Source organism: Dufourea novaeangliae, unplaced genomic scaffold (assembly GCF_001272555.1).
Source record: "Dufourea novaeangliae isolate 0120121106 unplaced genomic scaffold, ASM127255v1 scaffold144, whole genome shotgun sequence".
Lineage (NCBI taxonomy): Eukaryota > Metazoa > Arthropoda > Insecta > Hymenoptera > Halictidae > Dufourea > Dufourea novaeangliae.
The window spans coordinates 383,268-408,101 of NW_015374021.1; the positions used below are offsets into that span (position 1 = coordinate 383,268).

At 34.4% G+C, this 24,834-nt stretch overlaps 1 protein-coding gene across 1 annotated transcript in view; it reads right to left on the reverse strand.

Moving 5' to 3' along the window:
• Positions 1-2,760: 2,760 nt before the first annotated feature.
• The window catches only part of LOC107189131 (protein NDNF), a 29,648-nt gene continuing 7,574 nt past the window's right edge, over positions 2,761-24,834 (reverse strand). Inside the window, exons 2-7 of the mRNA XM_015577604.1 lie at positions 13,425-13,555; positions 10,252-10,561; positions 9,314-9,557; positions 6,920-7,153; positions 4,397-4,552; positions 2,761-3,129 (exon numbers count right to left, since the gene is read on the reverse strand). Of these exons, the coding sequence (XP_015433090.1) occupies positions 2,761-3,129; positions 4,397-4,552; positions 6,920-7,153; positions 9,314-9,557; positions 10,252-10,561; positions 13,425-13,555 (1,444 nt within the window). The remainder of the gene's footprint in view (positions 3,130-4,396; positions 4,553-6,919; positions 7,154-9,313; positions 9,558-10,251; positions 10,562-13,424; positions 13,556-24,834) is intronic.

The following is a 24,834-nucleotide window of genomic DNA, read 5'->3' on the forward strand; positions in this document are numbered from 1 at the left end:
TTGATTCGAATGTTCAACGACTTTAAGCTGGCTGAAATGAAACGCGGGGAAAAATTATATTGGTTATGTAACGATCTAATAAATTTGTATGGATTAATTTACATACACTCGAATCGAATGGGAATTTCTCGACGATAATATAGGAAATTGTTTTCAACATAAAAGATCTATAACACATTAAATATCATAAAATTTCCTATACTGAGTTGTAGATGACAACATAATTTGCATGCTTACAACTTATTGCATTTCATTTTATATTACATTTACGAACGCTACTTACATTAAAACCATCATTTTCATTATACGAGCTTATAGTATACGATATATGTATTGCATAATGTGAGATTCAAATAAATTTCCTTCTGTGTTAATGGATGAGATATAAAAATTGTGTTCGCGATTGTTCGTAACTATACAATACACATAAAATGTTGTGGAAAAATATCAGGTCACAACATTATTTTGTAATAATATTTGAATATAAAGTTGTACGAGAAACTTTTTGTTGCGAGAATGCTTGAAATTATAATAACATTTGGACAGTGTATCATGAAATGAAATAGTGCGGTTCTTTTCATATGTGCTTCAGAACATTTCACTTTATTCATTTTATAATTATTTTTGTTAATATTAATGACCGATAATTTGAATGAAAAAAAATATACATGTATAGAGAACAGCATAAGCAGTTGAACGATAGTATAGTGAAATATTCACCATTCATATAAAAATTGTACAAAGTACTATGCTAGAAAAACGTTAAAGAACATAGTACATGTATTAACAGATCTGTTTAAAACAATCATGTTCGGAAACTGTAAAATAATTAATGACAACAGCTTCGTTCATTTTCATGTTACAGTTTACATCTTGTATAACAATATAGTATTAAAATTACGGTGTATTCACATCGTGAATGCGTAACTAGCACTTCGGTGATACACGATTGTTCTTTTTTTTTTTTTGTAAACGACGAACAAAGAAGTCGCACGATTACTTTTTCCCTGTCGATATTTACAGATGTTCACGGAAGTCGATTCGTTTTTCGTCGAGATGTTCGTTTTTTTTTTCATTTTTACAATTATATAAAAACAAGCGTGTCTTAAATTAAGAAAGAAATGAAAATTCCAGGTAAATCTTCCCGAATCATGATCGCTTGAAAATCTAGACTAGATTTAGTCTCGAAACAGACTAACGAATTCTCATATTAAGAGGGTACACTTTAACCCTTTGCACTCCAAGGTTCTTTTATTATAAACGGCTAGAAACCTAAAAATATGTTTGTAGTGTCAGTACTCAAACGCCTAAGTGTTGCTTTCTTAATAATGATTACTAAGATATACAAAATTTTAATTTTATTCGTTAGTTTAGTTTACATTGTAATAAACACAACTTACTTGTATATTATGGTGCCGTCACAGCAGTGCCAGTGAAGTGCAGAGGGTTAATAGGAAAGACGATATTAATAATAATCAGTTTGCGTTTCCGAGAAACTAAAAGATGTTAATTATTTCGTCAAGTAGATTTAATGAATAAAGCGTTGACGGAACAATGGTGGTTGTTAACGATGAAGGAATACTACTTAAAGTATATTAAAAGTTTACAAAAATGTTCATCGCTACAACTCGAAAGCATTCGCGCCTCAACACTTTGAGCATCGATATCGCCCATCGATATTTTTACCAATTTGGAATTAAAGGTTATCTGTATAGTAGCAAGTAATATTGCATATCAATATCCAGAAATGACAGTACTGTTAAAATATTTCATGTTCAAGTAAGTCTAGTAAAATATTTGTCCTCTTTGTTTCTCTTTGTTTAATACAGTTTTTACAGTAACATTCATTAATTTCAAGCCTCATCGTCGTTTAATTTAAATGCAAAGCGGAGAAATAATAAAATGCAAGAAGATTTGTACTATCTATGGTGAAGATGATATTGAGATTCGGAAGACTGAAACACAATTTGTTGTTCCGATATTTTTGGACGAGAAAAAAGAATTAATATTTTTTACCAGAAAAAATGTCAAATTACGGACATCTTCGGTCTTTGAGAAACGTGATTCATGTGTAGTTGAGACGTTAATAGGGTACTACGTATTCGTCGGATAATCACAATTGTAATTACGTCAAAGTAATAAAGAAAACCAATGTTTGTAAGTTCGAACGGCATCCAAATACATTTGGACGCCATTTTGAAAGATAACGGGGTAGAGATATTATGGCTGTCAGTTAATATTTCCCGAATACTATTTTTAAAGGAAGATTCTCGGGACGAATAGCTTTTTGTTCTTTGTGTAATACAAATTATCGGTATTTATATAATAACTTAATATATGATTTTTTCTTAACCCTGTTACAGGGTTTAGTTTAACTATATTATATTTAACACACTCCTAAGTAACATGAAGTTCACACATTGCTAATCATTTTTTATAATTATGTTCGAATTTCGAAAATTTTTTCAAAGCATGACACTCGGGATAGTGACCTTGACAACATATATCAAGACTACTAAAGTACGAAACGAAACTTTTGTTGCAAATAACTTTTCAAGAAAAAAAAAACGAACGACGACTAAAACTTCTTGGAGGTTACTCAGAAGAGTGTCCTCAACAACATGTGTCAAGGTCAGAGTCATCGGAGCTGCATCCCCTAAACGTAACTCTTACCGAAATTTGTGCGGAGCTTACGGCTGCCGAACTGTTACGGCTTAACATTGGTTGTTTTCCATTTGTCTCGTGTGAATTATTACGAAATCAATGTAGACAGGTACGTCGGGTGCGTACACCTAACAACGGATAGGATAACGATTGGCCCTTCAGTTGTGCCGTGATCTGCAGCAGATAAGCCTTTCCCGGCTGCAATCGTTTCAGCGTGAAAGGAAGTGCGCGATCTTTCGGTGGGCTTGACTTCTCTTCGCAGACTTCAAAGGTGTACTCGGAACGCCGGCGACGATGAAGACCGCACTGGTCTGGTATCGTCGTCACGCTGGCCAACGAGGAGGCGCTTCTCAGTTCACGGACTAAGATACAATACTTCGCTGCACCTGCCGATTCCACCCCTATGGTCACCTCGTGGCAGGTCCTAAGGGATCTGTACTCCCGTGGTGTACTTCTGGACGGTATCTAAATACAAGATTGAAGTTCTCCAATTTTTCTTCGTATATCAATTCCTCGACGAGTTTTGGAAGGCTCCCTCGGCAGTGACAAGAAGTGGTCCCTAGGTGTAACGCTGATTTTTTAATGTGGTTTAGCAGAGTGATAGAGCTTGGAATTCGGAAGCCAATGATATTTGTTTCAACCGCATATGGCCATTAGTTTATGAAATATTTCATGTTCAGTGTCGAGGAGCCTTCGAACACTCATCTAGGATTTACTGTATAGAAAATTGGGTCTCAGGGATTTGTACTCGCGAGATACACTTCTGGATCGTATTTAAAGAAAAGATCGTGGTTCTCTAATTTTTCCTCGTATGGATAATGGGATCTCAGTATCTAAATACAAAATCAAGATTTTCTAACATTCCTTCCTATTGGTAATGGAATCTTAGGGATTTTTACACCCGGGATACACTTCTAGATCGTATTTAAATGTACAAGATATAGGCTTTATAACGTTTCCTCACATAGATAATGGGATTTCAAGGATTTATACTCGTGAGACGTACTTCTGGACCGTATTTAAATTCAGGATCGTGGTTCTCTAACATTTCTTTTTATAGATAATGGGATCCTAGGGATCTGAACTCGTGAGATGTATTTCTGGACGATATCTAAATTAAAGATTGAGGTTTTCTAACATTTCTTCACGTAGATAGTGGAATTTCAAGGATCTGCACTCGTAAGGTATACTTCTGGATGGTATGTAAATACAAGGGTGAGATGTTCTACTATTAGGTTGCTGCATAAATTCTATCACTTTTATCAAAAATAAAAGGGCAGATTCCAAAGCACACTGAGAAATTCACAAATATAGCGTGTGTACTTATTGTTTTTAATAAAATTGAATGTATTCTCAAAACGGTCAGAATTTTTGCAGCTACTTAATATTTATGTTTCTCCTTGTTTGTTAAAGGTATTGTGTAGTATAAATAATATTATACTAAGCATTAAACGCATGCCTAATTCTTGGATAGTTATTTTAGCTCTCATAGCGAAACAATTACCAGTAAAATAGTCGTTTATGATATTAAACAAGGAAAGTTCAGACAATGTACCAAATTTTGAAGGAGATCTTTGTGTTAATTATTATTCTCCTTATTAATATTTCGATATAGAATTCTACGTTTTCAAGGCATCAATTCTGCGTTCTCTTCGTATCGAAGATTGTTTACCCAGTAATTGTTTTTACGCATTTAATGTAATACAAACAAAATAAATCTGCACGAACGTACCTGTGGAAATATCGTCGACGATTCTTGAGTGGCCAATACCTTTATAGCAAGCACTCTTGCTAACTCCTGCGGTGTAGCGGATATCCGTAATGTGTAAGACTTTCCTGAAGTTAAAGGTGGCACCCTTAATGATGCATATCCTACTACTTCCTTTTCCTACAAATGTGGATTATTTATAATATTGACACACACGCACAAAGAATATCTCATTTCACAAGAAACTGTGCTGAATTAAAAAACGATTTGGTAATTATTGAAAACATGGTCCTGAGTACCGATTTCAATGACCTTGAAATATGTTATCAAGGTCATTATTCCTAACAACTATTCCCTATACATATAATAAGCGGTCTCTCTTAGTTTCCGAGATATTCGCGAAAAACTCTTCTTACGAGTCATTGAATTTTGTCTATACCTGCACGTTCACGGCAATGTGTGTATCAGCTTGGGGTGATCGCTTATCTACTGTTTCTATAAATACATCACAACAGTCGGGACAAACAAAGGATGAACTTAAAAACCACGCTTCACCGATTTCAGTGATTTTTAATCCTTAAATCAGTATAATGCTTTGAACTGTATATTTTTTATTGTTTCAATTTTTCAGGAATATCTCGGTAGACACAATGCAGTATTACTGATTTGAGTAGATTAGCATTATACATATATTTCAAGGCCATTGAAATCGGTGCTGTGGACCATGTTCTCAGTAATTACCAAAGATTTTCCTGTTAAAAGCAATTTCTTAATACTGGTCAATGACCACGGTGGTATACATATATCATTGAACCAGGTTAAACGAAAGACTTATAACTTATAATATACTGTTACTCACAGAAGTATTCCCTCATTTCATACGTATAACATATTTCATGTTATGGGTGTTCATAAAAATATGAGACACTTCACGCGTATTTTGTTCGTATTTTCAACAATTAATAATTCAGAAACGAAACCTCGAATGCAATTTCGTCATTATTGTTTTTCGTTTTAGTTTGTCATGTATTATAGAATCTATTCTGTGAAAGAGTCCCACATTTTTATTAACACCCTGTATACGGTATTTCAGAATGCGTGGATATAAATAAAAAAGAGAGATTCTATGTGAACAAATAAATCGAAAATCATTTAAAATTAGAATAAAATTAGTTCGTATGATTTGTTATTGTGAAAATCGAATTTGCAGATTCATCTGACGCGCATGTATTCACGCTTACAGTAAGTAGAAACGCTAAGTAAAGGAAATACAGGTTAGCCATGTTGTATTCCATTACACGTGATAAAACGGCTCGAAGGAGCGTAAATTTTTTAACGATAAATGAACAACTTTATCAATACAATGAATTAAACTCTAACTCATTGACAAACTTTAACGATCATATACAGAATTTATCATATCATTTATATAAAAATGATACATACATTTGTCTTTATTGTATTTATTTTTTCCCCTGACACTATTCGATTAAAAATGAATTCAGAAGACTCAGATACAACATTTTCCCAATATTCGATTTGCTTTTACACGTAGAATCGTTTCTTCTCTGCTTGTGTCACGAATTTTGCCGTACTTATCCTATAGAATCGATTCTCCGAAACATTTTTCAAAACACTTCGTACATAATTTGGTTAATCTATATTACCAGTATCATTGAAGTTTATTAATCTGTTAAGAACATACAGTTTACGAAAAATTTAAATCACTAGAAAGCTTCATTAAATCGACTATTCCTCAACTTCGATTTTTCATTTCACTTTAGTTATGTGTCACTAATTTATTTTGCAAACGATGAAATTCTTTTGTTCTATTCGAAATTCTGGATTGATATGTATAGTAAATGCGTTACTTCCGTTTACTAATCTGGTTAGTAAATGTATTCACAAGGAATGAAATTTATACTTTTACTAATAAATGCATACATTTACATTTCTCACTTAGGAAAACTATTACTAGCATTTGTTCATATGAATCATATAACCTATTACTTTTAATTTCACGGGTACAAATCATTTAAGTTATACAATATTATTAAAATGAATAATAACAATATAAAAGAAAATTTGCTGTTAATTTATGTAACTGAAGTATTTATTTTACATTATAATTGTTTCTTTTTATGTGTATTAAAAAAAAATATATTTTCTTAACAACGATAGTTACTTCATATCACCCAGAAATGGAAAAATTTATTATCTAGACAAAAAGTTTCGAATAGCGAATAAAAGATAGAAAAAGGTGTTCCGCCAAATGTCATTGATTAAACGTGGAAATTTTAATTTTCCTAATGAAATAATAGTTCATGAACGTGAAGAAATTTGGTGAACAATTATTTAATCTCATTAATTGTTTAAAGATCAGAATGAAGCTCTTAGATACTTATGCTTTTCACTATGTATTATTCGAATAAAATTCTGTCAAAGTCTGGTATCACCGTGTACAAGATCATTTTTTAACGTTTTTCTTTGGTTTCTATTGGCGGATCTAACACAAATACAGTAATAGTTACAAAAGTGTTTGATTACCCTTAAAATTCCCGGGGCGGTCAATTTCGCTTTGACGATGCCACCGCCACAGGGAAGAATGTGAAAGGTACTCGAGGTATTTTCCGGCGGACGGTATCGGAAGTTAACGAACCCGTCGGTTTTACGCAAACTGGCGGTAGTATAACTCCCAGTGCGTAAAATTAACTCTGGTGTTTTTCGAAATCTTACGGCGTCGGTGGTTACACGATTGGAAACGTTGTTTCGTGTATTTATCTGAAACAACACAGAAATGATTACGTTAACTTGGAGTGAACTTCGAACTAACTTCATTTTGATTCAACGATTTTTTCCTCGAAAACTTTACTTCGGAATTCAGTGGAACGAAAAAAGCATGAAAAACGGAAAACCTGTTGAATAAATAGTGGCGAAGAAAAAATTATTTGTTAAGTAAAATTTCTCAAATTAAGTAACTTACTTATTTTTCCTTCTTTCGAATTAGGTACAGACGAATATCTGGGTGAAAGTTGAACTTCGCGGGTGTTACAATTTTTTTTTTTGTCATGAATCATAAACATCATCCAAAGAATAATATTCAAATAACTTTTTATAATATTTCAAATGGATCGTTACATATGAAAAGTCAGATTTTTTAATAATATTTTATATTTTATTCAATTTCAAAGAATTTCATTTGGTATGGCGTGACTACTTACGTTCCACAAAGAAATACATTGTTAAAAGTATACATAACACTGTATTATCAATGGAACTATTATTAAAAAAAAAGTACAGACCAAACTCTAATTGGAGACACAAATGGTGGCTACCGTTAATAATTTTTACTCATAAAAATGTGACCAAATATATCGATCAATAAAATTGACATTTCACATGTGATGTCTTAAATAGATCAATGTGTTCGGGTAAATGGAGTTTCACTATTACTTTATAAATAGACTGTAGATTTTATACATTTATAGCATACAGGAATATTTCAAACACAGTCTAGTAAAAAATTGAACCCCTTTCGTGTGTAGCCTGTGACTGTGACGGACTGACATGACGCACGCACCATTGACCAGCTCCTGTCAGTCACGGTCTGATTTGTGTTTGCTGAACACAGCATTGACGTATGGGCATATAACTTGGTAGATGTAGTACACCTTGTATCAGGGACTTCTACCGAAACGTAAAATACGTATTATACCGGTATTTTCGGTTGTACCTTCGCCCTATACATATAACCCTATACAGGGTGTAACAAAAATGTTATCCGACACCGAAATGGGTCACTCAGGGGTTGAATTGGAACAAGTTTTTCCTTAGCAACAATGTAATCTGAGGCTTTGTTACTGAGATATTAACGAAAAACCTCGACCAATCAGAGCGCGAGTTTACCAGCCGAGTTCCCGCGGTAACGCTGCCTACCAGTCGCAGTGCGTAGCCACCGCTAGCGCGGGAACTCGGCTGGCAAACTTGCGCTCCGATTAGTCGCGGTTCTTCGTTAATATCTCGGTAACGAAGCCTGAGATTACATTGTTGCTAAGGAAAAACTTGTTTCAATTCACCTCCTGAGTACCCCATTTTCGGGTCGGACAACATTCTTGTTACACCCTGTATAAGCCCTACTCTTGTAGAAACCGAAAAAATACCGGTATTTATTTTCGTTTTCGGTGATATATCAGTTTCGGAATAGCTTTGATAGCATAATACCGGTATCAAAATCATAAAGGTTTAAGTCCTTGCATTGTATTCCCTGTATTTGTAGTTATCACAAGAATGTATACATCATTACTATGTATCCTTTACTCCGAAGCATTTGTAAAGATGTAGCAATCGAATACTATGTACATAATTCTGCTTTTTGTCCATTTTCTTTTTCAACAATAAATTATGATTTACTTGTCACTATTGTTTCTTTCACCTTAGAACCAACTACCCAACTAATTTACGAAATAAACGAAAGATAGGTATATTTTGGACGATCTTTCAAATGTTATTGCTCATGAAAGGGTCAATATATCTTAATATGGTTTTTATTAATACTAAATCATCGATGAGTGTTCGCAGACTCTTCGACACTGACATGGAGAGGTCCCCAGGTGTAACGCTAATTTTTAAAACAGTCATAGAGCTTGGAATTCCGATGCCAATGACATTTATTTCAGCCGCATACGGCCATTAGTTTATGAAATATTTAATGTTCAGTGCCCAGGAGCCATCGAAGACTCATCGATGATTTACTGTAATATGGAACTCGACGTAACCGTTAAACCGGACAAACAAGCTTTCGCTTGACTCTGGTTTCTATAAGTTAAATCACAGAATTCTAATATTTCCATGAAGATCCACAGTCTATTTGTAAACAATATTGTACCGTTCGTTGGTTTTCTGAGATTTCTGACCGGAGTTTCGCGGATCCTGATTACTAACCACGTATAACGTGAAGTTGTACGTGGTGTCGTACTTCATCCTGTGCAGCGTCAATTTCGTTTGACGCACGCAGTGAAGTCCTTCCGGAACACCACGATGTTGTTGCTCCTTGGAGGAGGAACTCCCTTTCGTCGGGTGCGCGTCAACGTGCAGAACGTTCTGTGCCGCGCAAAGGGTCAACGGATGAGGTTGCGACCCCGATGTTACGGCTAAGCAGTACCGCGACAGGTGAGGGTCTATGCTGCTGTAAAAATAGACGGATCCTTTTCGTTCTTTGTTTTCTTTGCAATTTAACAGAAGGCGAACGTATTATTTCTTTCAATTTCAAATAAAAAGTAATCGATAAGTATTAAATATGTGTGGGGGGCTCACTAGTATTGAGCCTAAACTCGTTAAAAAACTAAACTCGTTCAAGTCACTTGGTCCAATTTTGAAAAAGTTGTTCTGTTTTAAAAGGTATGCGAATACTTTTTTTACCCATTGTATATGTTATATCTTGTGATTTTGAAGTTAAAAACATCGATATTAAGCAGACCCAATTTTTTTTATTTTTTTCTGTTTTTATTTATTTTTAGCGAGAGTATTTCACATCAGTAAAACCACACATCCGTGCTGGCAAAAGTTAGATATTAACTGGTGACAGAATTTGACGCACTTTTAAAATGAGTGTTATTTGGATAAAAATCTACGTCCAGTCTAATAATAAGTATAATAACATTTGCGTAATAAGTAACAAGTAGGCAACGTGTTTGCTATTTGATTTGTCACCGAATAAGATATTTAAAAGAAAAAAGGAATTCCCATATTTGCTCGTGTCTTCATGAATTACTTTAGAAAATGTTATTTTGCATAAAAATCCGCAGTCTAGTAATAAGATTTCCACCTCACCAGTTAAGAGTTAGACAATATTACCATAGTGAATGTTAAACACATTGTACCTTTTGTTCCAGGACACCGTGAGTCGACGTTTGCTCCTTCGCTGTTGGAATCTCAATGAACGATGACGACTTTTCCTCTCGTTTGTTTGCCACTCCGGAATATGATCCAGACCGCTGGATGTGGCATACAGCAGCACCGTGCTCGGTGTAAGTTTTTGGAAACTGGCGTCAAGAGGTTCTACGGATTTGATCTCGAACCAATACAGACCGGCTCGTGTCTTGGATATCGTGAAGTTTTGATCCTCCGCGCCCTGGTACGTGAAAAGGGGGGAGCCTGGCTTCAGAGTCTTCACTGGCCATCGTGTTTGCGCTGTCCCATCGATCACAATGACTTTATTCGTTTGTACGACACCTTTAGCTGGATCAAGTACAGTCCTCGGCCAAGACATAGATAGTCGTAGATTCGGTCAAGCGGAACAGAACACGCGTTTCGCGTGTTAGAACAGTCATTTAAGAGAACAAACAGGAGATAAGGCGCTCCAGCGTCGTTCAATCCCTATAATGTTACTTCAGATCCAGTATATAGTACACTACCGGCCAAAAGTATGGGACCAGGTCTGATAACACTATTCAACAGCCAACTGGACTTGTAACGTTCAACAGTCGTTTTTTATAGATTGTTGTGCCTTGAATACGAATCTGCAAACGGCTTTTCGCCAGCATCCTCAGTTATCGAGAAAATTGATTTGGAAAAAAAAATGCAAATTTTCAACTTTGAACATTTCCTATCTTTAAACAGTAATAGTTACTCGGGTGCTTATTGCGTCAAATTATTCTATAAACTCTTCTGAACAAAATGGTATGTGTTATTATACGTTGTTATTGCATTATGAATATTTAAGCATGTTTAAATAACAGTCAATATTTACAGATATTTTTCCAAAGGAAAATAAATTTAAAAATATCTACAAAAATTGGCGCATTTCGGGTATCCTGTTCCCTTTGATCGTTGTTTAAACATGTTTAAATATTCATAATGACATAATAACATACACCATTTCCTTCGGGAGAGTTTATAGAATAATTTGACATTGCATTTAAAATTTTTGGAAAATTTGCATTTAAAAAAAAAATCAAATTTCTCAAAAACTGAGGGTGCTGGCGAAAATCCGTGTGCAGATTCGTATTCAGGGGACTAAAATCTATTAGGTAAGAAGCGTCTATTGTATATTACAAGTCCAAAAAGAAGTTAAAATTTATTAAACAGTGTAATTAAAGGAAGAGAAAAATATTACTCTACAAAGATGTGATAAAAGTAACGTGTTAAAACTGATTGGCAATGATTAGTATATGTACTGATTCCGTAACTTTTGTTACATCGTAACAGAATAATGAGTTAATGTGGCATCAATCATGAACTCTGGTCTCATACTTTTGGCTGGTAGTTTACTTCTGACCTTTATATCGTTGGTAACAGCCAACAAAGACCTAAAGTTCTTCTAAATCTTCTAAATATTAAACACGATTTACAATTACGCTCGTAGTAGATGTACCACAGTTATTCGATAGCGGTTTCATTTTTATTGCAAGGAACTCTACAACTGTAAGTCGTATACGGCCCTGTTTACGGCGACATCTATAGGTGTCGTTGTTCAACGCGATAATTGATGACCGCGCTATATCTTGACGAGGACTATACCTTCGATAATGTAACCCTCGGAAAAACGGATGGTCAGGGACGAACACATTTTGACCCGTAGTAGAATATCCATGGTATGTAAGTTTCAAGAAGGAATTATGCGTAAAATGTTGGTCTACATTTTCAAATTCATAGACTACATTTGTATGCAGGGTGGACAACATAACTCGATCACCATAATAATTTTCGTTACCAATACAAATTGTTCTCTCTTTTTAGATGTCTTGTTAGATATCACATTATCTATCGTGAATGAAATCGGGAATTGTGCAAATCTTGTGGCGACAGTTTCGTGACGATTTCTCAGTACAAGATTACCTTAAGGTCATAGTATACTAGGTCATAACATTCGTCTCGACTTCGCCTACAATGCTACGCAGTTAAAAATACATATCGCCGTTTAAAAGAAGTCAAGGTGACCTTAACTTTTCATTAATCTAAAACTTTTTCTGAATTCGTAGTATTGCAATTTGTAACTGATATAAAGCTGATAAACTTTCGTTCGAAATATTTTTTTATCCGACCATCGGAAGTGCCTGAAAAATTGTGGGGTCTGATTGTTAGACCACCCTGTATACATATAACAAGTTCGGCAAGCATGGGCGTAGCCAAGGGAGGGGGGTGGGAGGGGGGGGGGCACTTGCCCCCCCCCCCCTTTGGATGGAAAAAGTGGCTTTTGCCCCACCCTACAAGGCAAAAATTGGATTTTTCACCCCTCCTCCCTTCCCAGAGTTATACAATTTTTGCGTAATATTTAATATTGCAGTATAATTTGAAACACGACTAACAGTCTCTGTTAACAAGATGCATACATGTTCAACGATTTATGACTTTGTAAAAAAAATGCTATGTGTGTCTGGCTACGTACAGCTTTTTCACTGTGGCAATCGATGTGTTAATATTTTTGTCCCCCCCCCCCCCCCCCCGCGCCCGACTAATAACCTGGCTACGCCCATGTCGGCAAGTACTGCAACATACATGCGTTTTGTCATTAGAACAGAGTAAAAGGTGGAGAAATGTATTTTTAGAAGAGTCCTGCACTGCCCATACACAAGCATGGAGTTGTTATTTTATTCGAAAGGTCAGACCAAATTTGATCAAACAACAACGTCGTGTTTGCGCATGGTAGTACAGAATTCCTCTTAAAATACATTTTTCCATCATTTATTCTGTTTTAACGACAAAAAAAATGATATTGCGATGCTTATCGAATTAGTTCATCTGTCTGCTGAAAGATAGGCGGAAAAAATTGTAGGAGTTCGTTTACAAAACTAAACAATAGAGTTAGCTGTACTCAAGTAAAATACTAATATAAAAGTATAAATTCTTGTTTATTCGAAAAAATAATAATTGAAAGGTGAAATAGTGATTGGAAGAAGTATTCAGTTATCTTTACACGTCGAAGAAAATTCTAAACCGCACTTATCATCTCTTTTATTCGGGAAACGAAAGGTTTCCGTAACATGTACTTGCTGTATCAGGTTCGCTAATATGAAAATATTTTATGAATAACATTTAAATTAATTATGCTTACATTTCGCTCCTTCCGATTCTTCAGTGTTTTCAGGTGGTTCGACGTAACTCACCGTCCATGATATTGGCCCGCTACAAGGGCTAACGAGTAACGTTAAGGGTGGACCTCCGCGTGGACTCAGGTAATAGAACCTGTAACAATTTTATCTACATCCAGTATTATATTGATGCTCGATACATATTAAGTGTAACCAGACACGACCTGCTATACAGTTCAGAATCTTTAGGTATAGTTTGTACGTAAACTCGTATAAAATATATGTATAAATTGATATGAATAAAATTATGTTTCTTTAAATGATCTTATATAAACAGCAGACTTTAACGATTCAAAACTTCGGTCGATAATAAAAACAAATTCTTTTATTTGTAAAGTAAGTTTCTAAAATTACTCGAACTGTAACGAAATTATGAATGAAAGATATAAAGCTTTCACGATCCAGTGAAACGACGATCCATTGACATGGATCGCAGTGTCGTATTTGGTGATGCTGTGTCAGTAATGAACTTGTCTGAATTTACAAAATTTCAATTTAAAAATTTGGATTTTTGTAAAATCCATGCTCATTTATTGGAAGTTTCGAAAATGAAATGCAAGGTGAAAACGAGTAAAAGTCGCTTCGATGGGCGTAACTTTTGTGTAACTGTAACTGTATACAGGGTGTGATTGGAACGGTGGTGCAACCGGGCAGGGGATAATTTTACATGCAAAAATAAGTCACAAATGAGACTTAGAATTTTTTCAGGCGATGCTTTCTTCTCGAGATAATCGAATTCGAAAGTTTGTTGAATATACATATAGGCAATAGAATAGAATTTCGCTAACACGTCTGTTCATTGCAGGCGGCTTCTACTTATTGTCAACATCAAATACAGGTGATTTCGATGAATTTTCAATCCTATGTTATTCTTTTCTTCCTACTTATTGTTGTATGTAGAATCGCTATCTAGCTGGCTGTACCACCCATCCGGTCACACCCTGTATATATGTATACAAATATAAAGTGTTCTTCCAATACGTACTTATTTTTCAATCGTTATTATACATAAGTATATACATTCACTCTCTCGAAAAGTACAGAATAAAAGTATAAAAATAATGAAAAATTGACGAATGAGAATTTCATTTCAACTTCTAAATCATTATCCACAACTTTTCATGAATCCATATGTTAGGTATTCCTATACACGAAGAATGAATCCAATGAGGTTTCTCTAAAACCGGACATACAGCGACTCATGAATCTGTTCACGGAAGGCGGTCGCAATTATTCGACCAAATTACTTACTAAACTGCGAATTTTATTTTTGTATTGAGGATACAAAAATATGAATTGTATACAAATTTGTACACTTATTAACCCTTTCATTTTCAAATTATTTAACAATTACAAGAATTTGTTTTTCTATGTTTGTCTACATCACATTATGTATAAATTATTTACAAGAACATTTTAAAATTTTTAAAGTGTTCAATGCCATTTTTCATTCGTTACCATATGGCAAACTATTTACTTTCATCGCAGGTATGTATAATAATTTGACTTATACAGTTACTATATACAATAAAATCTATTTTCTTACCTTTGATTAGTAAAAACCCTTGAAATATGTGAAAGAAGTTATGACTTTACAAATTTTTGTTGTATTGCTAACAATGCTCAACACTTGAATTCCAGAAAATGAGAGACACAAAGGATGATAATGTCCCGTTCTACCAATAAGCTCTTAAATATACATATAAGAGTGTCTCAGCTAACTCGATCACCTCGAACAATGACTTAACGGTACACTTTATGAAAATTTTGAGGAGTGGAACTTAAATGGCATCAAGGGGCACATCTTATAAGGTACGTGCTTTTTTTGTGGGTGGAGACATTTCAGAGATTTCAAGGTCACTTTGATTTTTTTTAACGGAATGACCTATTTTATGTACTATAGATCGATAGAATATAAAATTCTGAGTAAAAATGCGTAGCCCTTCATACGTCATAAACATAATAGTTAACGAGATATTTACAAAACCATTACTGTATTGAAGTTGAGGGGCACAGTTCGAGCACCTATAGCTTCCAGATAGTAAATAAGTATTCAAAATTATTTTGTAAATATCTCGTTAACTATTAGGTCTCTGAGAGACATTTTTTTGTTTCTAACCTTTTCTGCACTTAATTTATATAATTTTGCAGAAGGCAGCTGACCGTTTCTGTTCCTTTTACGAATAATTGACATTCTGGAAGGAACATTAATCCCTTAATTATTAAAATAACATAGCCGGAAAACCAAGTTGCATGAAAGAATGCCGAAAGCTTAAATCGGGACATAACCAACAACTTGTTATGTATGTTCCTACTAGCGGTATTTCCCATAAATACGTTACAATATGCAAATCTTAATTACTTAATAAAACACAGAAACTTTCGAAAGATTTTACGGAATTGAAATAAGAACATACATAATTAAAAGAAATAATGCAAATTTGCTTCTGGTATATTATTTCAATAGGGTAGTCGTATTAGGAAAACCGCTTACTGCGACAATGGACGTGAAGGACAGATGAAATTTTTGTATAAAGATGGATAGAGAGGATTATTGATCAATTCACATTTGTTTTATAACAGTTACATTCGTCTCGCGTTACGTTTGTTCCAAGTCTCCCTTATACTTTTGACGAGTTATGACTTGAAAAACGAAATAAAGTGTGTCTAGTTACGTACAGCCATTTCCACTGTGGCAATCATGGTGTTAATCAGATCAAACTTTGCTCAACACCGATATACACCGATACATACCGATATTCCCGGGGTGATTTGAAATAACGTTTTCCTTAACAAAAAAGTTGTCCGAGGCTTTGTTAACGAGATATTAATGAAAAACCCCGACCAATCAGAGCGCGAGTTTGCCGGCTGAGCTCCCGCGGTATCGTGTAACCAACGTTACCGCAGGAGGTAAGCCGGCAGAGTCGCGCTCTCATTGGTCGAGGTTTTCCATTAATATCTCGTTAACAAATCCTCGGAGAACGTTTTCGTTAAGGAAAAAGTTGTTTCGAATCATCCCGAGAATCACCCATTTCAAGGACTTACACTTATTTTCGGATACCCTGTACACCTAAGTTCATCCGATCGACAGCTGCACACCGACGACGGTCCAAGTCCAGACACAGTCGCAGACCCGGCGTTTATATTTAGTCATAACACGCGATCGTGTCCGTGCAAAATTCCCCCTTTAAAGATCGTACCAAGTTAAGTTTACGCCTTGGCATAGCCGTCGCGCGGTTACGCTCTCTCTCTCTATCTTTCTCTATCTTCGTCTGATCCCCGTGTCCCCGTCGTTCGTCGTCGTCGTCGTCGCGGCTCCACGGTCCCTTTAGGCGGCGGGACGCCGCACGTGCCTTTCGCTCACACGGGGCTGCCACTGAAACCGGCTATTGTAAAATTAGCGTCTACACACAATGCCGGCGTCGCGGCGTCTGGGGTCGCGGCTGCGCGACCCCCATCGTCTAATTTTGGCGGCCGGTTTGTCCCGCGACAGAAACCGACTCTCTCGATTCTGTCATTCGGCCCGCGAGGTCGTTCCGCGGGGTTTCATGGAAATCTGTGCGGCGATACGGCGAGACGCTGGTCTACTCGCGGCCGTCACCCTTGGTCCAAACGCGAACCCTTTCTCGTCACGGGCGGATTTGCCCGCGAAACGTATTCCAGGATACACTGTCGTGTACACTCACGAGCAAACTCGGCTTGTACTAGGGGAAAAAGCAGCGTAGAGTAAAAATCTCCTACCGCTTGGTAAATTTATTCCAGATATTGAAATTAATATTAAATCGAATGTTAATTTGGCATAAATTTCAGTAATTCCAAATACCAACAGTTAGGAGCATGGTAAGAGGCCCTTCTCCTACGTCAACTTTTTCCCTAGCGGAAGCCGAGTTTGCTCGTGGGCGTATACTCACGAGCAAACTGGGCTTCCACTAGGGGAAAAAGTGACACAGGAAAAGTGTCTCCTACTGCATGCTATTGGGAATTATTGAAATTTATGCCAAATTAATTAAATTCGATTTAACATTCATTTCAGTACTTGAAATAAATTTATCAAGTGCTGGGAGGTCTTACCCCTTCGCCACTTTTTCCCCTAGCGGAAGCCGAGTTTGCTCGAGAGGGTACGTACTGAACTGCACGCTCGTGCGCTTCCGAGCGATAGAAAATCACTGCTAACGATAACGTTATCGATGACGTCGGAATATTATCGATAGTTGGATATATCGAAGTATTATTGATAATTCGATATATCGGCGAGGTTTAGCGGAACTCTATTTTCTACATAAAATTATTAATGGTCGAACAAATACTGCAAAGATCACGGTACTAATAAATTTTTATACTCTTGCGCGACCAGTTAGAGCTCCCTCACTTGGTAGATCTCCAGCATACAAATCCAGATTTAACCCTTTAGCTGTGAATGACGAGTGTACTCGCCATGTGAGAATAGTAATTACTCTTTGTAATTTAAATTGAAATTTTTGTGAAAACTGAAATACATTTGTAAATTTTAGACATTTCAGAATATTTTGAGACTACTTGACTAGACGAGTTCTTTTTACATGATTTTTCTAAATAATTTTTTTTTAATAAGATAATTATGAATGATTAGGTTTTGTAAATAATATAAGTACGTTTAAACGATAAAATTACTGATTTTTCAAAAAAACAAGTGCTGTTTTCTTATAATTTAATTCAATTTTACAGGAGCTGCATATACTCTGTGTTTGACGAATATACTCGTCATCGCGTCGTTCTAGCGACACAACGTAGATACACACTTTTAAAAAGCGGCAAAATAGAATTTGACAACTTCTTTACTCGGAATGCAACTGCATTTAAAACTAAACTCTACGTAGGACATACCACATTATAACTAATTATTCACATATATTTTTTACCACATGTAATTTTACAAGTCTATCACTTATGTAATACTTCTGTAATTTAATGGGCTTTTCTCCTGTGGATAAATAAACTATTATTATTATTATTATTATATCGGAATGTAATCGATAATTCAATTTATTGGGATGTTATCGATGATTGGATATATTGGAATGTTATCGATAATTTCATATATTGGATTGTTATCGATAATATTGTTAAGACATCGATAAGTTGAATTTAACCTAAAGTTTTTATACATAAGATACAAAACATTAAACGATATTGTAATATTATATTACATACTGCTAAGGATAACGTTATCGACAATTACTGACATTTAATATCGGAATATTACTGAAAATTCGATACATCAATAATCGGATTTAACTTAATATACGTATAATTGATATAATAATTGAATTTAACTTAAAGTTTTATTACAAAAGATACAAAACGTTGTATTATAATATTATATTATTTGCATTATAAATTTCACAACATGTTTGAATACAATAGATGACATTCTAATGTTTTTTAGTGTTATTGATATTTAAACTCAAGTGTAATTAATAGAAAATATTATTCAATGACGCGGTGGAATACAGAAGGTGCAACAGCTGCCTCAAAGTTTATGATTTTGGCTGTCAAATATTTATCTATACCGGCAATGTCTGTTCCAAGCGAAAGATTATTTGCCAGAACAGAACAAGAGGTGTTTTCTGGCTTTTTGAAAAAAGAAACTTTCTTTTAATTCGAAGATATCGAGTTAGCACTCCACACTAAATGAAAGGGATACGATATATACAGTAATTTACTACATGCAAAAATAAATAAAAAATTTAGAACAACATTTTTTCGTATGACGCTTGGTTTTGAAGAAAATCGAATTTGAAAATCTCTCGCATATGCGCGCAATTGAACAGGACTTGGCTAATGCGTCTGTTCGTTGCATTCTGTTTCTACTTATTATCAGTATGAATACATACGTGATCGATGAATTTTAAGAATTGATTATCTTGGAAACGGAGCATCGTACGAAAAAATGTTATTCTACATTTTTAATATATTCTTGTGTAAGGAATGTGCATGTTCCTTTACACATTGTCTGTTACGCCAAGGTCATACAAAGGTGCATTATTAAAATTTTCTATGTATAAATGTAAAACATAATCTGCCAATAGCGCAAGAAACTTGAAAACATAAGTATTTGAAATAATATGTAATTTGAATAATGTTAAATAAAGAATACAGAAATAATAATCAAAGCCTCTTTAATACATCATTTTACCAAAAAATCAACTTCCTCATATCGGTATACATATACTGAATTTATATTACTTCCTAAATGTCTATTAACCTCGAAAATGAAGAAATTCATAAAGTTTAATCAAAATCGTAATTAGAACGAACACGTAAAGTTGGATACTCTAAAGATAGAATTCTTCATCAGGAAAAAAGTCTCTTTTCTTCGCGATGTCTGACAACCCTGTTCACTATTTTCTCTCTATTTTTTTCCTCAAATGAAAATCATTCTCTTGCGTTAGGAATTAATACCATGAACTAGAATTTATTGCTTACTACGTATGTTTAACCCTTTCGGTACAGATATCAGACTGTGATCGACGCTGCATGAAACGAAAGAGGGAGGAGACATTTTGCTAGCAATAACGATTAAAGAACATTTCAAGCTATACAGTAGCAATAGCGGTATGATTTTGCAAATAATGCAAGTAACGAGCGGTTTGCTCCAATCGTTGTCGAGAATATAACAGTACCAGTGTCTGATGACTGGACGTCTTCAGACGACCGTACCACAACGAGCCAATTTTCAATGCGTCTATGTATAGGCGCTAACATCAGTGAAATAGTTCGTAGTACACGGAGGTCGTTTCGTCACGGTCGTGTATATTTAAAGGTTTGTGTTTCACGTGTATTAACTCTTTATACCTTACTCTAAAGTACCTCTTACATTGAAATGCTGCCATGAACAAAATATGCTTCTTTTCCGACCTAGCGTTAGGGATGAACCGATCCAAATAAATACAAGTAAATAATCGATACTTTCGTTTCGATACCGAGTATTTTTGATACTTTCGGTTGCGATATATACTCGGTGTCGAAAAAAACTACTAATATTGAATGGAGCGAGTAATCGATATGAAAGTTAATGAATGTCTGGTGGCTGTCGTTCAGTTATATTATGTTATTAATAAATGTTCGTTAATAAATACTTATTAATAAAATATTCTTCGTTAAAATCAGAGATGGACAAATTCATTATCTACATAGAGATTCGAATAACGAATAAAAGATAAAAAAATATTTCGTCATTTTTAATCGTTTAAACGTAGAAATTCCTATTTTTATAAAAAAATAATACTTCTTCCTGAATGAGTCGACATTGGGCAAACAATTATTTATTCTCATTAACTGTTTAAAGCTCAGGATGACGTACTTAGATATGGCAGCTTTACACTATCTATTATTCGAATAAAATTCTGCTCAACTCTGGTTAAAATATATTAGATTAATAAAAAAAAGAACCTTGCATTCATTTTTCTTCGATACAAGTTGGTATCGATACTAAGTAAATATCGATACTTTTTTTCGATACAAGTTATGAGTAAAAGTATCGATACCTTGACGGTATTGGTTTATCCCTACCTAGAGTGTTGACGGTACTTTTGAGTACCACTATACAGGGTGTTAACAGAAATGTAGGATACTACCTGCTTTGGTTTATACTTTCGTATAAAATTTGATGTCACAAAAATGATCGCAAAAGTTCGTTCGGTTCTTTACTACACAAATGAAATCGATTCAGTTTTCATATTACCGGCCGCATAATGACCTATAAATTAAATATCATTGTGTTCTCTGATCTTTTCTCTTCAGTTTAAAAAGAAAGATCGTAAACACTGGGATAATCAAACTCGCGTGTGATTGATTGAAGAATGAAAGGTGAGAAAGCGCATTTCCAGTACATGTTTCATTACTTTAGAAAGGGCAAAAATTTCATTCAGGCCAAAAAAAAAAAGAATTCGTGCAGTACATGAAAACAATAGTAGGAGTGAGCGTATATGTCAGAAACGGTTTGAAGAATTTACAAATAGGAATTTCAAATTGTAGCATTAGTTACGAGCAATCAATCATTAGAGAGACAACTGAGACACTAAACATAATAGTGGATGCATTATTCATTAATCGGAAAAATAAATGTTTAATATTTAGTGTTTACATTTTTCTTTAAAATCCAAACGAACTTTTGGTTTCCACCCAATCACTGCTTGAACACGTGGAAAATGGCCGTGGAAAAAATCCACCCATCTCAACTTAGAGCCTAAACGTAGTCATTAAACTACGGATGTTTATGCTGATTTACACGGTTTTGATGGCTGATGGTCGAAAATGAGAACTGAGCGGAAATTTGTTTCCTGTATTGAAAGTTCACAGATATAGATATTTGACAATGTAACGCTGAATGATTCAACGGCGAGATTTACTATTAACACCTGTCATTAACTTTTAACAATGAAAAAAGAGAAATACGATTTATTGTGAATGTTTATGAAAATCAATCAATGATTACACAAATTTCGTGTAGATACTCGAAAATTTAAACAGGCATTTGGAGAAGAGTCCATAAGTCGGTATTGAAGTATATTGATAAAGAAAGCTTCAGTAATTTTACATATTCGATCATTTAATTAAAAAAGATTAATCAGTTTGTAGGGCTTGTATTTATAACGGTCATCAGTTGCATAGTCAATTGTAGAATAATTTTTTACTTGACTTTTATTTATCTATGGGGAAAAGCCTTCGATATTATAAGTTCAACTAACTTGAGAAACAAAACATAAATGTTTGCTTAGATAAGTATATGGTAAAATGTAATGTAATTTAATGTTATATAATATAACATAAGGTAGAAAGAGGAAGATAAAAACCAAGAAATTGTTTCAAAGAAGGAAAGAAAACTACTCAAACATAGATAAAGCAGAATGGGTAAGACAGAGAATGTATGTAGATTAGTATATTAGACACTTTTAGAGTAATTATAAAAAGAATAAATGACTAAAAAATACAAAATTGTTACTTTTTTTTACAGTGAATTGTGTCAATATCTACGGTTTGTATTCCCAATTTATTTATACCGTCTAAAAAAATATTATTTTACTACTTCTCTTATTTAATGCATATATAAATTGTGCATAGATTAATGGAACATTATGTATTATTTGTTTTGAAAATTTGAATCTGCTGGGATACTCAAGTTCGTTAGCACACATCAGAAGGTTAATTATATACTAAGTTCAAGTTTAGCGGCCGAATGTTTGCAGCGAACGTGCAATTTGACTCATGTATGAGTTTCGTGGAAACCATCTGATAGTAAAACTTTATGACGCGTAGCGTCGCGACGCATCGGACCATTAAGTGTCGTGGACCCATTACAAAATAACAAAATAGAGGTTTTAACGGCAATATCAGAGCAACTCGGTTCTCGTCTGAAAATTCTGCTAACACTGCCTCTGTCATGCTAATTTATATTTCATCGGTGATATACAATGATAATACCTTCCGATCGTTATTAATAACACCTGTATCGTGTTTAACACGTTCATTACCAGTTCACTCAGAAAAATATCCGATTATCCCGTAAGAATATAAATATTTTGCGTATTTAATCAACATTGAAGTTAGAAATACTAATTATATTTTGGATTATCGTAAATCTCAATTAATATGATTTAAATTAGAATTCTGTCCAATCGAGAAACTATACATAGTTCATTTGCGACAATATTGTTTTCAGTGGTAGTATTGAAAGAACACACGACGAATGTGGTTCGTCTAAAGTCAATATCTTTTTTATACAAACTTATTTATAATGAATTAATACTTTGTCAAATATTCTCGCGATCTTAATAAATTTTACTCTATCAGGCATAGATTGAACTGTGTATACTTTCTTATGACATTCGGCAAGTATGTTTATTAACCATGTTCAGAAATAATAATACTTTGCTAATAAAAGATTTGTGAAATTTCTCAGTTGAACACCTTGTAGTGTAAAATGCATAAGTCGAAGTTTATACAAACATAAATTATAATTGTTAATACTAACTTGAATTTTGATTAAATATGTAAATTGTGTTGCACGTGTGGTCTTGGTGGACAATTCCAGAGCTGGGTAAAATTTCTTGAAAAGAAAACATTTCAAACACTATAATAAATTGTAGATGCTATACGATTCAAATGATATAATATTATAAAATGAAGTATTTTAAGTTTGTATTTTAAATTTTAAATATGTACACTTCAAATGATTCTTGACAATGAAAATTGGGCGAGGGAAGAAATGGTATTATAATGTGAGAAACCATAAAATTACATCGAACAAGTGATAAGAAAATCATTTATAACCGTAAACATATTGAATGTATATCATTATTTCCAACAAGATTGTTTCAAACGTTACGGATAAACTGACAATAAATGTAATAAGCAAACATATAACAAAATAAAGTTACACTATTGCCAGTGTTGCTCAAATAAAATACTATTTTTACAAACATAGTGACTCCAAGAAACTACTTTGTATTCATACTTCTACGCAGGATTTAAAAGTAAAACACTCAAAATTTACTATATAAAATGTGTATTTTACCCAGCTCTGGTCGTGGTATTGCTACACGTTCCATCGAATTGTTTCTCTCAAAGGAACGGCGACAGTACGTGGGCAAAACGAAGAAAGATTTCGTTGCTACTGTATAATTTTGATAATCTAAACGTCATTTAAACGAAACACCGATTATATGAGTTACGGTAACACAGAAATGAGTCACGTGTCTATACAGGGAGTTTTCGGTTGTTCCCTGACAAACTGCAGGGACATAATCCACAATTGAAAATAAGAAGAAACTGTGAACGAAATTTTACTACACAACAGTCACAAGCAACAATTAGCAATGTAATAAATTTCGTAGTAGTGACATGTTCAGTGAATGAATATTTATTCAATATACAGGGTGGGCCAGAAATCGTAGTATAACCGGGGGTGATTTTACGTTAAAGAAGACGAAAACATTTTGGTATAACATTTTCTTATCCGAGGCTCCGTTTTCGAGAAAATCGACTTTAAAGTTTGTACAACTTGTAGACGATTTAGTACAATTTGCTTGTCGTGTATTCCACTACTGCGGTTGTCTCTATCCGGGACAGTGTTTACAAACATTGATGATTGTGTGGATAAAACAATACAAAGTGTTTCTACTGATTACTCATTTTTTATTCGTTTTTACTACTAATACATGGCAAGCAAATTGTACTAAATCGTTTACAAGTTGAACAAATTTTAAAGTCGATTTTCTCGAAATCGGATCCCCGGATGAGAAAATGTTATATGAAAATATTGTCTTCTTTTCTAACGTAGAATCACCCCCAGTCCGGTTGTACTACGATTTCCGGCCCACCCTGTATAGAAAT